The 13,913-nt window shown below is 54.1% G+C and overlaps 1 protein-coding gene across 2 annotated transcripts in view; it reads left to right on the top strand.

The window, feature by feature from the left end:
* USP7 (ubiquitin specific peptidase 7) overlaps positions 1–13,913 on the top strand; it is a 34,996-nt gene that overhangs the window by 13,661 nt on the left and 7,422 nt on the right. For both annotated transcript variants that reach the window (XM_077773207.1, XM_077773206.1), the window contains exons 6-18: positions 1,619–1,727; positions 2,561–2,691; positions 3,081–3,135; positions 4,153–4,233; positions 4,334–4,424; positions 6,879–6,961; positions 9,149–9,258; positions 10,191–10,347; positions 11,330–11,474; positions 11,667–11,797; positions 12,463–12,597; positions 13,006–13,107; positions 13,257–13,362. In XM_077773207.1, the coding sequence (XP_077629333.1) occupies positions 1,619–1,727; positions 2,561–2,691; positions 3,081–3,135; positions 4,153–4,233; positions 4,334–4,424; positions 6,879–6,961; positions 9,149–9,258; positions 10,191–10,347; positions 11,330–11,474; positions 11,667–11,797; positions 12,463–12,597; positions 13,006–13,107; positions 13,257–13,362 (1,436 nt within the window). The remainder of the gene's footprint in view (positions 1–1,618; positions 1,728–2,560; positions 2,692–3,080; positions 3,136–4,152; positions 4,234–4,333; positions 4,425–6,878; positions 6,962–9,148; positions 9,259–10,190; positions 10,348–11,329; positions 11,475–11,666; positions 11,798–12,462; positions 12,598–13,005; positions 13,108–13,256; positions 13,363–13,913) is intronic.

The raw sequence follows: 13,913 nt of genomic DNA, 5'->3' as shown, positions 1-13,913 counted from the left end.
GAAAGCCCCCCCCCCCCCGCCCGTGCCCCTGGCACACACGGGAATTCCGGCCACGTTCCCAGCTTCACGTTGTCCCCTTCACTTGGCACAAGTATTGAGCGTTTTCTGTATGCCGGGCCCTGCTGTGCCCTGGGAGTGTGATTCTGGGTGGCAAGAGGGGGCAGTTTNGTGAGGGGTGGCAGGTTGGAGGGTCCGGGGGGTGGAGCCAAGCCGGGAGGACCCGCAGGAGATGTGATCCCTCGGCGCTGGGAGGGCTGTGTGCACAAGCTCGGCCTTGCAGAAAGCATGGGGTTGGGGTGTGAGGANCGGGGCGGGGGGCGGCCAGGCCCTGGCCCTTCTTGGGTAGCCTGTCAGAGCTTGAGTTGTATTCAGGTATCAAGAGTCAGGGCAAAAATAAGAACTCAGCCTTTTGCATTTATTTTCTTTTTCCCATTTTGAAAACCTTCCCCTATGTTTATGGTCAGCTCTTTTTTTTTTTAATGTTTTATTTATTTCTACGAGAGAGAGAGAGAGAGAGAGAGCGTGAGCAGGGGAGGGTCAGAGAGAGAGGGAGTCACAGACTGAAACAGGCTCCAGGCTCTGAGCTGGCAGTCAGCACAGAGCCCGATGCGGGGCTCGAACCCACGAACCGCGAGATCATGACCCAAGCGAAAGTCGGACGCTTCACCGACTAAGCCACCCAGGCGCCCCAATGATCAGCTCTTCTTGACTAAAATAGTGGGTTGGGATTTTTAGCCTTAACCGGTCTTGACCTAGTCTTCCTTATCAAACCCTCCTCAGGCACCACCACCTAAATCCTTATGATTATAGTTGGTGAGATAGCCCAGTATAATTTAGGATTCTTGCGTTTTCTTGCCAATTTTTAACATGATCCACAGACACACACATACTTTGACCAGGCTGTTTGGCACCCAGGAGGTGTGAGCAAGGCCCTGGACTAAGCGTTCATGCCGTCCCACGGTGGACGGACAGGATGGGCCGCGGTGGCTTGACTGGCGTTCCCTCGAGCTTCCGGTCCCTGTGGGCAGGGCAAGGGGTGTGCAGTGGGGACCACTAACTGAGAAAATCGGCACTTTCTCCTCCGAGAAAACCACCAGTGTAGCAGAGTAAAAAGAGAACTAGTTGAGAGGTGTGAGCTAAGTGTGCCCCCGTCCACATGCCTGTCTTTGCTTGTGTGCGAGTCTGCAGAAAGGGGGGTTTCAGCTGTTTCCCTTTCTTGCTGATGCTGCGTGTGACTTACTGCAAATGCGGGGGACCACACGGGGGTCGGTCTGGTAGAATCCAGCCAGTATCTGTATCTGTACATACAGTAGAGCCGTGGCCGGGGTAGGTGACGGCAGTGCTGCAGTCGGCGGCGTTAAGCTGGGTTTTTGCAGCTGGGCGAACCGAGCTCGCGACCGTGCTCAGAACTCCGGGCTCCAGTGCCCTCAGTGGCGCGGGCCTGGTGGCGAGGGCTGTGTGGCCATCGCCCCCTGTGTCAGGATGGCGGGAGACAGTGGTGCACAGCAGCGCAGCAGCCACTCGCCAGCATCTGGCCGAGATGCTCCCCACACACTGGCAGAAGCAGGCGGCGGGGTGTCCTGTGCGGTTTTCCTTCAACCTCGAACTGATCTTGTAGGTGGGATTCGAAGAAGCACACGGGCTATGTCGGTTTAAAGAATCAGGGAGCGACTTGTTACATGAACAGCCTGCTGCAGACTCTCTTTTTCACAAATCAACTACGAAAGGTAAACGGACGGCACTTCTCTCCCTCGGCCTTCCTCCCCCCCTTGTTCTCCGGTTTGAGGAGGCGATGCAGGTCCTGCGTGCAGACTCTGGCGTGCCTCCCCCGTGCCACAGCGCTGTCCCCAGACAGCTGGTGTGCTTGTGCATATCTTTACGCCCCGGCGTTCAGGCACTTGGGAGGCTAGCTTGAGTGATCAGCAGCTTGCTGGCTAACTCATTTTGCTGTTGTTGTTGTTTTTAATATGAAAGCCATTAGCAACATTTGAAAAGTTTTTTGTATTAAAATTGCATCGCAAAGCCACTGGCTGTGAAGTTGAATTTCACGTACAGGTAAAGGTCATTTTCACGAGAGTGCTAATAACAGACACCGCAGACATCCTGAGTCTGGTGTAGGCTAGTCATCGACCAGCTTGCAGGGCGCAGGCCACACGGACTCCGGCTTGGGGCGGGCACTGGCCGGTCTGCTGGCTTTTCCTGTTAATGTCGGCACTGTAGTGACCCAGACAGGAAGGTGTCATCGTGGGGGGTGGGGGCACTTACGTTTCATGACCCCTCTTGTTCACAAGGCAATGTTAAGCTAAAAAGTGTTGTCCAAGAGGGATGAAGTAAGAAGTGGTTGCCTTTGAATGGCGGGTTTTAGGTACTTTTTAAAATTCTTTTTTTTTTACTTTCTCATGCTTTTTACATTGCCTTTAAAGACTTCCATGATCTTTTAAAAAGTTTCTGGAACTATTATGATGAGATCATTAGAAGCCCTACCGAACTTCTTAGCCATTGTGATATTAGAAATGATACTTTCACATAAAATTCCAATTTTATTTCTTAATTATTTTAGGCTGTGTACATGATGCCAACAGAAGGCGACGATTCGTCCAAAAGCGTCCCCTTAGCATTACAAAGAGTATTCTACGAGTTACAGCACAGCGACAAGCCTGTAGGCACCAAAAAGCTAACGAAGTCCTTTGGGTACGTATTGTACTGCCTTCACCTTCTGCGAGGATGGGTGAGTGCGTGCTAGAAGCCTCCAGAGCGAAGTGTAGGCATTGAAGTGCGCCTGAGTGTTTTTATCATGGGGTTTGGTTTGTCCTTTGCGGATATAAAAGGCTTTGTTTTAGAATTGGGCCTGAGAAGTCATTCTCCACTTGACGCACCGCAGGATGTGACGATGTTGGTGTCCTGATAGAGTTCAGTGGGTCGTTAAATTAGGGGCCCCTGAAGATAATCGCTTCAGAAGATGAATTTACAAATAATGGCCCATCCTCCAGTTTGCTTTTGAAGTCTTAAGTTGCTGAATTTACTCTCATTTGGAATTTGGAAGTGTAAATAAATACAAACGTTCCCTTTCTCTTTCCAAGGTGGGAAACGTTAGATAGCTTCATGCAGCACGACGTTCAAGAGCTGTGCCGAGTGGTAAGTTCCGCGCGGTAACCGCGCCCTCCTTCACGTTCACTGCTGCGCAGCCCTGTCGGAAGGGTGGCAAGTAAAACCCCAGAGTCCGTCATGCCAGTGCGACTCTGACGCGCCCAGTGCTGTTCAGGACAGAGCCAGGCCAGGAAGGAGAGGCAGCGTCTGTCTAGGTTACGAGCCAGGGAGAATGAGAACAACATTGTCCTTGGAGAGGGCAGCGTGAGGGGACACCTGAATTTTGGTAGCAGCAGGTAGTGTGGTTTCCCTCTGTCACATCAGTGCAGCCGCCCAAGTCACTGATCCGAGGAAGCGCAGGTCGGCTTGCACAGCTGTCCTGGCCGCCCTGTTTCGCTGTAGACTTGTGACTCCTGTCATTGCTCCGCAGCACCCAGACTCGTCCTTTGCACAGAATTTCTAATTGAGGCAGCTCTCTGTGCGGGTGATTCTCCCCCAGATTCACTGAGTCACTAGTGAATTCCCATCCTTCCAGTCGTGACCAAAGGCGCACAGACACACACTCACAGACAGACAGACACGCACACACACAACATGAAACGACTATTCAAGGTGATTGGCTGGGCAAGGTGTGTTTTCTGTTTTGCAGCACTAGCTGGATTGAATCCAGTTCATTAAATATCCATGGACAAACCAGTCAATCCTGTTGACAGGCTCAACCTCATTAATCTCTTGGTGTGGACCAATACGAGTTAAGTTTAGTGCTCAATTTACATGCTTTTCCACGGAGGTAAAATGAATATAAAAAATGCTTCTAAAGGCACTACAGATTACTAATTCATTCCAAAGGCTGTATAGAGGTTAATCTCAACTGTTGCATGTAGATGTTTTTGTAAATATCCAACCGAGGAAGAAGATTTTGTATGTTTTCATAATTGCATGCCGAAGGTCATAATATTTATAGTCTAGAACTTCTTTGACCATTGAAATTTCCTAGTCAAGTTTCAAATTACTGTCTATTAATGAAGTATAACATTTTCTTAAAGCCCAAACTTTCTTTTCCAGTTGCTTGATAATGTGGAAAATAAGATGAAGGGCACGTGTGTGGAAGGCACCATACCTAAACTGTTCAGAGGCAAAATGGTGGTATGTGGTTACCAGCTTTAAAGAATGATTTTCAGACGATTTAAGAATGCTAAAATGTTGACAATGAACACTTAAGCTCTCCTGTCTTCCTTATTTATAGTCCTATATCCAGTGTAAAGAAGTAGACTATCGATCCGACAGAAGAGAAGATTATTATGATATCCAGCTAAGTATAAAAGGAAAGAAAAATAGTAAGTTCTGTGTACATAATGGTGCGGCCTTTTGCTAATTTGTTTTGGTTTCATGCTTCACTGACCCAGGTGATTTTGACTGAAATCTAGCACAGATAGAGACACTTCCCCGTGAACACAGGCTCGTGGCCCCACATGGGTCAAGCATCCCTACACCTGCTGCCCAGATGTTGGTCCTTCCCAATCACGGCCTCCCCTTCTCAAAAGAGAACCACTGTTTGGTCTTTTAACAACTCCCACCCACCCCCCCCACCCCCAGTTATCTTGCCTGTTTTAAGTATTTATAGAGATGGGATCATGTAGGCCACACAGGCTCTGCTTCTCTCCTTTGGCTCATCGTCACATCTGCCCGTCCTGTGTCGTGAGAACTTGATGCTTTCCATTGCTTTACCGTCCCCCGCGTGAGGAGTGTGCCGCAGGTGTTTGGAAACCATTCTTTCCTTGAGAGGTCTGGGTTTTTAGTGCCCGGCGCTGGGCGTAAGGCTTCCCCCGCCCCGGTGCTGTGCCCGGCTCCGGTACGGACACCTGGGCGCGTGCGGTGAGTGTAAAAGGCTCCAGGGTAGGCGTACGTTCAGTGGATGAGGCTGACGAGGTTCCCCGAGCAGGCTGTTGCTGTCAGCCCCCCAGCCGTGTGTGACTGTGGCCATTGCCCCACGTCCACGGCGGGACACCCGCCAGCAGTTTGGGCGTGCTGCGGGGAGAGCGGGGCCAGCTCGGTGTCTGTGGGTACTTCCCTGGAGGCCAGCGACGTGGTCACCTTTCCGGCTGGCAATTTGGCTTTCTTCTGAGCATCTGGGATGGAGTCATAGTAACTTGGGGTCCTTGTTACCAGTTCTGACCCCTGCGAGCTCCAGATCTGTCCCTGTTGGTTTACTTTGTGCTTCCTTGGGGCTGTTTGCCAGCATCCTTGCACATCCTGGTGGACATGTCCCTTCTGATTTCTGTCTTGTTGGGTGTGGACCTTCTTCACCTGTGTTCCGGGGCGCGTTGAAGTTGCTTGAGCACGGGTGGTTCTTGGGAGGCTTGTTTTTGTGCCCTGTCCAGGGGGAGCACAGCCGTGTGTAGGTAGTGCTCCTTGGGTCTAGAAGCGAGGCTGCGCCATTCCAGCGCCGCGGCTGGAGTGAGCACAGGCGTTCCCAGGCTGCCGTGCGCCCTGGGGACTGTATCCCATCCATCAGGCGGTTCTTGCCCCGCCCCCGGGTAAGTCTTCCCCTCAGCCTGCCTGTCACTCCCTGGAGGCTCCGGAGTAGCTGCTTCCCTCCTGGGCACTCTGGCTGCGGACGCCTGCCGCCCTGGGCCCTGACTCACAGTGAGCAGGGTTGGTTGAAGGGCTCTTTCACCATCATGGTCGTACGCTGCCTGTTTCCTGGGCCCGAAACCTTCTTTCGGACAGTCTTGGGTCCTTGGTGCAGGAGAGAGTAGCCGGTGCCTGTCCGTCCCGAGGGAGCCAAGGCAGGAGCGGTTCTGAATGCTCTGGGCACCGGCCCGGCCCCGTCTCTGAGCTGCTCCCCACTGAGGGGCTCTCCTATCTTCACTCTGCTGAAGTTGCCACGTGTTTAATGGAATTGCTGAATTTTAGTGAAATCACCGGATTGTTCTTAGCTTTTTGTGTCCTAAGAACATCTGTCCTGAATCCATAAGATAGTCTTTGATCCATTCCGTGTGGACCCTGTGTCTCCAGTGTGCCCGCAGTGGTGGTTCGCAGGTGGTGGGACGTCAGACCGGCGTGCCGCCCCCCACCCCCACCCCCCGCTGGGTCGCTCGGCACCTTTGTCAGCAGCCAGTTACTCATATTTGTGTGGATGTTTTTCGATTCTTATTTCTGGTCCACTGAGTCTCTCTGGGCAAATTCTACACCCCCCGCCCCCAGGTAGGGTACTCAAAGTGTACATGGTGATTGCTGTGGCCATACCGTGAAAGGAGTGCTCTATCCCAGCGACTGTCTTTGTCACGTCCCTCCTTCATCTGTGTGTGTGCGTGTGCGCGTGTGTTTGTGTGTGTGTCGGGGGGGGACATTCAGGTGCTGCACTCTTGGCAAACCTCAGTTAGCACGATGTTAGGAGTCCTCATCACTGCGTTCTGCATTGGATTCTTAGTCCTTCCCCTCTGACGGCTGGAAATTTGCACCCTTTGACATTGACCCCACATTCTGCTCTTTCTACATGGTCTTGTAGCTTTTTAAGTCTTTGGGGCAGAGTTTGTACTTTAATGGTACTTGATTTTGGTAAAGCTTTTAAAACATTTTTGACTCTGTGTCATAGCTTGAAATCCCCTGAAGAAGCCGTGTTAGTGTTGTTAGGGGTCCAGGCTTTCGGGGAGCGGCGGGGGCTTGGTGGTTGGCCCGGGGCAGGGGCTGGAGCCACCGCTGGCGTCCTCCCTGGCGAGCCTGCGCCGTCACCAAGGCCTTAGCGAGATCATTGGCTGACTTCTCTCTCTCTCTATGTCTCCCTCAAGTATTTGAATCATTTGTGGACTACGTGGCTGTGGAGCAGCTAGACGGCGACAATAAATACGATGCCGGGGAGCACGGCTTGCAGGTAATGTGGGAGCGGAAGTCACTGTACCTTCACATCAGCGGCTCGTGTGCAGCCCTCAGAGGATGGAATCCCGAGTGCAGACGTTACATTTGGGAGCTCCGATCGCACGGCTGGTGGGGCTGAGGCAGCGGGTGGCAGGGGGTAGAGGGGCCAGGCTGCCTCTCAGGTATCCTGGCGCCCATTGTTTCCTCACCGCATCCATCCCATACACCCCGCCCCCCCCGCCCCCCATCCGCATGGAGCTTTTCTGCAGCTTCTCCCAGCCACAGTGGACTTGGTCGCTCAGACTCTGCTTTGGGGGAGGGGGGTGAAGCTCGTTTTGGAAAGGATCAAGACTTGTAGGATGAGGAGCGCATCTCCATCCTTGTTCTGGGAGCACATGCCGTCCCTGCTGGTCTCCCCCAAGGCCCCGCAGGGACCGAAGTTCCTTAGGGACCAGGGACCGGTCAGTCTGAAGTCTGGTGGACAGGCACGGCCTGGGGCGTGATGGGTCGGGCTGGTGGGCGGGGCCAGCAGCGCTCCCTCGGATGCAGCCATCAGGGATCTGTGTTGCTCTCCTAACCCCGACACAGCGGCTCCACTGGTTGCTGATTTCTCGGACCATCCTGTTTGCCAGGCTTGCTCGTTTACAGCAAGTGCCCTGGTGCCCATGGGCCCACTCTGCAGTGGCCCTCGGATCTGGCCTTCGCCTGTGCAGTCAGGCCACTCAGGGATGTCGCATTGTGGATCAGAAAGTCACGTTGCAAACACGCAACTAGATGTGCTCAGGGAGCGCTCGGTCAGCTCACAAGAATTGCCCTTGTCCACAGTGGGTGTCTTGGGGTCTGGTGATTTCAGAACCACAGTCTCAATGGCCTGTGGTCGAGGGACGTTCTTTGATTCTTTCAAGTTGCAGGAAAACCATGCCATTCCTGTGTGTGGCACAGGCTGCCAGGTTTTCCTTTTCTTCCCAAAGAAACTTTGTCCTGTAAGCATGCTAATGCCACATCAAAGACCACTGTGGCTTGTCCCAACCGAGTCCCTCTGGGTGGACACAGCCTAGAAGCAAGGTCTGAATTGGAAGTTGAGCTGTGACGAGGGCCCTGGTGGCCTGGTGGTGGCTGAGTTTGCCGCAGTCTTATTTTCGTGAGGACACCCGAGTCGGGCCCTGGAGGGAGGGGGAGGCCTTGTTCAGGGGCGGGCGTGTCCTGCAGCACGGCTCCGCGTTGCTGGTGCCGAGGACAGTCTTGAGAAGTGGGTTGAACTAAGCGCTGAGGACGCGCTCTGACGCAAAGGTCCTGGAAGTCCAGGGTGACAGAGGCCGGTCTATCTAGTCCTGGTGGCCGGGACTCTGCAGAACCCCGGACCTTACAGCATCGTGGTCCCAGCCTTCTGCCTCTGTTCAATGATGTCTGTGCTTTCCCATGTTTTCCTTCATGTTTAATGACCATGTGACCTGGCAGCATGGTTAAGCCCTCAGTTATTACCGGAACATGACCCAAAGTAAACCTCGCACACCAGCTGCTGCAGCATCGGCTCAGGTTTCGTTAAAAAGAAAATAAAAGTCTTTATTTTTTATTTTTGAGAGAGAGAGAGACAGTGTGAGCAGGGGAGGGTCAGAGAGAGAGGGAGACACAGAATCTGAAATAGGCTCCAGGCTCTGAGCTGTCAGCACAGAGCCTGATGCAGGGCTTGAACCCATGAACTGTGAGATCATGACCTGAGCTGAAGTCAGACACTCAACTGACTGAGCCACCCAGGCAGCCCTATTTTATTTTACTTTTTAATTGCAGTATGGTTGATATGCACTATCTTATTAGCTTCAGGTGTGTCACGTGAGATTTGTGTACAGACATGAAATGTTCACGACAACAGGCCTGGTGGCCATCTGTCCCCACACGGCGTTCTCAGTGTCCCTGACTATATCCCTACGTTGTACTTTGAATCTGTGACCTATTTATTTTATAACTGGAAGTTGGTACCTCTCAGTCCCCCTCACCTATTCCGTCACATCCCCCAATCCCTGCCCCCCGAAAACTACCCGTTCTCTACTTTGGGGCCTGTTGCTTAAACAGCATTTTAAAAGCACCCCAGGTGGATACCCGTGAACCCTCTCCTCTCCCCCCACGTCTCGCCAACTGCTGTTGCTGCCCTTGCTCCAAGGACAAAGGAGGCCCAGCTAAACTGCGTTTCTTTTTCAATGTTCAGGAAGCAGAGAAAGGTGTGAAGTTCCTAACTTTGCCGCCAGTGTTACATCTACAGCTGATGAGGTTTATGTATGACCCTCAGACGGACCAAAACATCAAGATCAATGATAGGTAATCTACAGTGGGTGTAAAGTTGAGATCGAATCATCGCCTGACTTTGGGGGTCAGTCTCCGTGCTGTGTTTGTCTTTTTATAATGTCCGTCTATCTCCGATGTAGTTAGCAGTTCCCTCGTGCCTCAGTTTCTGAGAAGCTATAATTTTAAAGGGATCCGTTCAGAGTTTCGGAGGCTGTTCCTCCTGTAGCTCCCTCTCCGGGAACCCGGGCCTTCTGTGCCGTGGCGGATGGACGTCCCGGGGGAGGTGCTTTCTGTTCCCCCCGGGGGAGCTGTTCCCTCAGGAGCGGGACTTGATGTTCCTGTACTGTTTTGTACTCTCTTTGTTGGTCTCGACTTCTGTGATGTGCTGGGATTTTCAAGAAGAGGATGTAGCTGGATGTGTGTCTTCAAAATGCCAGATAAAAAAGAACGACAGTATAATCACCCTTACCTGGTTTAGAATACAGAATTTGTGTCCTGACTGGTTTGAGCATAGGAGAGAGCGCAAAAGTGGACCCGATCTGATTAGTTGCCACCGGCTGGGTCTCTGCCCGCTCATCGTTGCCCGTGACTGAGGAGGCCTAAGAGCCGCCCAACCAGACCTCATACCCTCACACCCGGCAGTGACCCAGCCAGGAGACGCCTGGTGTGAACTTGTCCTGACGCTGGCTCCTGGGTGGCCTCCTCCGTTCAGAAACCTGTTGCGCACCTCTTGGCGTTGTGGGCATTTTCTCACCCCGCCTGAGTCTTGTGCTGCTGTGTCAATAATGTCCCAGCAGATAGGGGCAGCCACACATGGGGTCCGTAGGGCCTCCCGAGCCCGGTTGATCCCTCCGTCTCCACAGCCAGATGAGTCAGTCCGTTAAGAGCGTCTAGCAGTGAAGCCTCCCGATGAAATACATTACATGTCAGTGAAACCTGGATTTCTTTAAAAAATTTTTTTATAGGTTTGAATTCCCAGAACAGTTACCACTCGATGAATTTTTGCAAAAAACAGATCCTAAGGACCCTGCAAATTACATTCTTCACGCAGTCCTGGTTCACAGTGGAGATAATCATGGGGGACATTATGTGGTTTATCTAAACCCCAAAGGGGACGGCAAGGTAAGTGCTGGGCAGGGCCTGGGTCGGATGTCCGGGGGGTAGGACACTGACCCTGCACTCCGCCCTGCCTTTCCCTGTCCCTGCCCGGTGTCCTGGCTAGTGCAGGATCCCACCCTGGGCCCTGATTTGTCTGTGTTCCCTTGTGTGAGTTGCCGATACCTTCACGGTGAACAGGAGATAGTGCTTGCACTTGACGTGTGCGTTTCTGCCGCAGTATTGCCCGTGGGACCTTTATTGTCATATCTAGTGGGAGGCACTTGCTCTTTACTTAAGAAACCCTCATGGCCGGGCCCAGGCAGTGGCCCGTGTGGACTGCACGTCGTTCTGCATGCCTGCTTGTCCGTGCTGTGCGATGCCCCCTCCTCTCTCCCGGTCTTCCCGGGGGGGTGAGGGTCTCCTTGGGGTCTGTCCTGGACCATAGGGCCAGTGCAGAGCAGCGGAGGCGGCGCCTGCTACACTCCTGCAGAGGAGGCTTGGAGGGGGGGGTCCACACAGCAACTGATCACAGCAAAACCTTCCTCTGCAAGAGTTCACGCCATTTAAAGTGCCTCAGTCCACAGTGAAGAGAGTGGAAGAGAAGCACCGTGTACCACTGCTGACTCCAGGCCCTCATTTGCTGTGATAACATGTCACACGATAGGACATCTGTGTCCCATTAATTTTATAACCACACTGTAAAATTCCAGTTCTACCAGCAATCAGGTGTCCTCTGCACGATTTTCTCAAATCTGTAGAGTTTTCCTGTCGGAATATTGAATCTGATTTGAAGTGAGCCATGTGAGTCTGTGAACAGAATTGCCAAGGACAGATGCACGGCTGCCCCAGGCTGCAGGCCCCGGACGCCGGGGTGCTGGCCACTCCCGAGAGGCTGGCCCGAGGCAGCTCCTGGCCCGGCACCTCGGCCCAGGCCACTTGCAGGAAAATGCTGCCTCGTAGGCTCCGAGCCTCTCACCGCGCTCTCTCTGCCGCATCTTGTTGCCAGTGGTGTAAGTTCGATGACGACGTGGTGTCCAGGTGTACGAAAGAGGAGGCCATCGAGCACAACTACGGGGGCCACGACGATGACCTGTCGGTGCGGCACTGCACCAACGCCTACATGTTGGTTTACATCAGGGAATCGAAGCTGAGTGAGTAGCGCCGCCGGTGTGGCCCCCGTCGTGACCCCCACGGGCAGGCTGGACGGGCGTGCGGTCCGGGTGCGGACTCGCGGTGCCGAGTGACCTCACTTGAACCGGATCCGCCCTGTTGACGGCAGCGCTGCACTGGGACGTTCTCGGGAGGGGAACGGAGACCCTAAATGAGGGCCGTTTGTCGTGCAGGCGAGGTGTTACAAGCTGTCACCGACCACGATATCCCTCAGCAGTTGGTGGAACGACTCCAGGAGGAGAAAAGGATCGAGGCTCAGAAGCGGAAGGAGCGGCAGGAAGCGCACCTCTACATGCAAGTGCAGGTGAGCCCCCCGCCCCAGGCAGGCCCTGCGCTCGGCCTCGCCTCCCCACCTGGGGCCTCCTCCGGGGGTGCTGTGTTCCACTTCCCTGACCATGTGGGGTGTGCGCTCCAGCCCAGGCTGCGGGCTGGGGTCAGAAGTACTCACACCCCCAGTCGCTGGGTCAGGGGTGGGTGAGGAGCACAGAGGGGTCAGAGAGAAGGGCCTCAGGTGGGCGAGCTCTGGTGGGCGGTGGGAGGTAGCCTCCAGGCCACAGAGAAGTGTGACTGGCGACGGGGACCGAAAGGAGGGTGGGACTGAGAGGTGAATTTCCGGGTGGCGTTGGTTCGCGGTTCGGGTGTGAACCTTTTAGAGAGTTGATGCTGGGAAAGGCGCTGGCTCGCTCATCCTGGCGGTAGGGTGTCCGGAGACCGCCGCCCAGGTGGCTTTCCCGCTGGGGCTCGTGGCTGTGTGGAGATGGACGGGTGGGTCTCTGTTCTGAATAAACGCCCGATTCATCTATCGTCGTTTTGATCCTTTTCTCCTTGGGTCTTCTGAGGAAGGCTCCTTGGAGCCAAAGACTAGCTGCTTTTAGTATTTTACTGCTTGAGCTCCATTTTGGTTGGCATGGTCTCATGGCATTTGTGTGTCACGTGGAAACTCTGTTGTGTGGTTTCTTGTGCTTTCAGATAGTTGCAGAGGACCAGTTTTGTGGCCACCAAGGAAACGATATGTACGATGAAGAAAAAGTGAAATACACTGTGTTCAAAGTACTGAAAAACTCCTCACTGGCTGAATTTGTCCAGAACCTCTCCCAGACCATGGTGAGTGCCGGCCATCCTGGGGGTGGGTATTTTGCTCTCCCACGTTTTCCTGCCGTGCCTGGGAGCTGCACGGGGTCGGACCGGCCACCCGAGCCCTGGAATGCTAGTAGCCCTGAAGGGTGAGTCTTGTCCATGTCAGCAGGGAAAGCTGTTACTCTAATCCTAGAATCATCACATTCATTTTTATTTGAGAGAGAGGGAGCACACTTCATGAGAAGGTGGGGAGGGGGGAGGGGAATCAGTGCAGAGCCCCACACGGGACTCAAACTCAGGATCCGGGAGATCATGGCCTGAGCCAAAACCAAGAGTCGGATGCTTAACTGACTGAGCCACGCGAGTGCCCCCACGTGGAATTAACATATGAACTGATTTTGTTTTAATTAATTTAGTTTCCTTTTTCTTCCCCAGGGGTTTCCACAAGATCAAATCCGGTTATGGCCCATGCAGGCAAGAAGCAACGGAACCAAGCGGCCGGCGATGTTAGACAACGAGGCCGACGGCAACAAAACGGTGAGCGTCGTGGCTGCTGCCTGTCCCGACGGGGTGTGCGGGCGGCACGGCTTGTCTGCCTCCAGCCGCTTCGGGGGGGGCGGGCCTGTCCTTCATGCTCACGCGGCTGCTGCCGTGGCCTCAAACCATAGCATCTCTCTTGGAAATAGATGATTGAGCTCAGTGACAATGAAAACCCCTGGACGATATTCCTGGAAACCGTTGATCCCGAGCTGGCTGCCAGTGGAGCCACGTTACCCAAGTTTGACAAAGATCGTAAGTGCCCTTGGAGCGCAAAGCTGGCTCCCTGGCCTGCCTTCTGGACAGAGGGGGTCCGGCGTTCTTGCCTTGCAAGGAAAACTGGTTCCCAAAACGGCGCTTGGCCCCCTCCCGGGCTCGTGTTTGTGGGCGAAGCCGGTAGTCCCGACCGCCCGGTGGTGGCAAGAAGGCAGCGGCCGCGTTGAGTCCTCGTGACCCGCCTTTGTCTCGTGCCTGCCGGGGGCTGGGACAGCACCGAGCTTGTAGGCTCTTCCCGCCAGGGGCTGGGTCTTCAGTAGTGCAGGCTTCACGGCCCATGTGACCTGTGCCGCCCTAAAGTGGCTGCAGGGAGTGCGTAGATGGGCAGTTTGGCTGTTCACACAGCGAGTGGGTCATGTTGGCGCTCTCTCACTCGGTGGGGTGCTCCTGCAGGCCCCCCCCTCTCCGGCAGAGATGCTCTGTTAGCATATTTCCTTGGCAGCAACGCTCAACCAGCTAGTTATCCCTGTTGTGGAAGGGCGAGACTCCCGATGAGTTCACCGCGCTGGGTCCCAGCCGCACTGCCTCAG

Source organism: Crocuta crocuta, unplaced genomic scaffold, assembly GCF_008692635.1.
Source record: "Crocuta crocuta isolate KB4526 unplaced genomic scaffold, BGI_CrCroc_1.0 scaffold16, whole genome shotgun sequence".
Lineage (NCBI taxonomy): Eukaryota > Metazoa > Chordata > Mammalia > Carnivora > Hyaenidae > Crocuta > Crocuta crocuta.
Note: the sequence above shows the minus strand (reverse complement) of the source record. Positions and strands in the feature narration are given on the sequence as shown.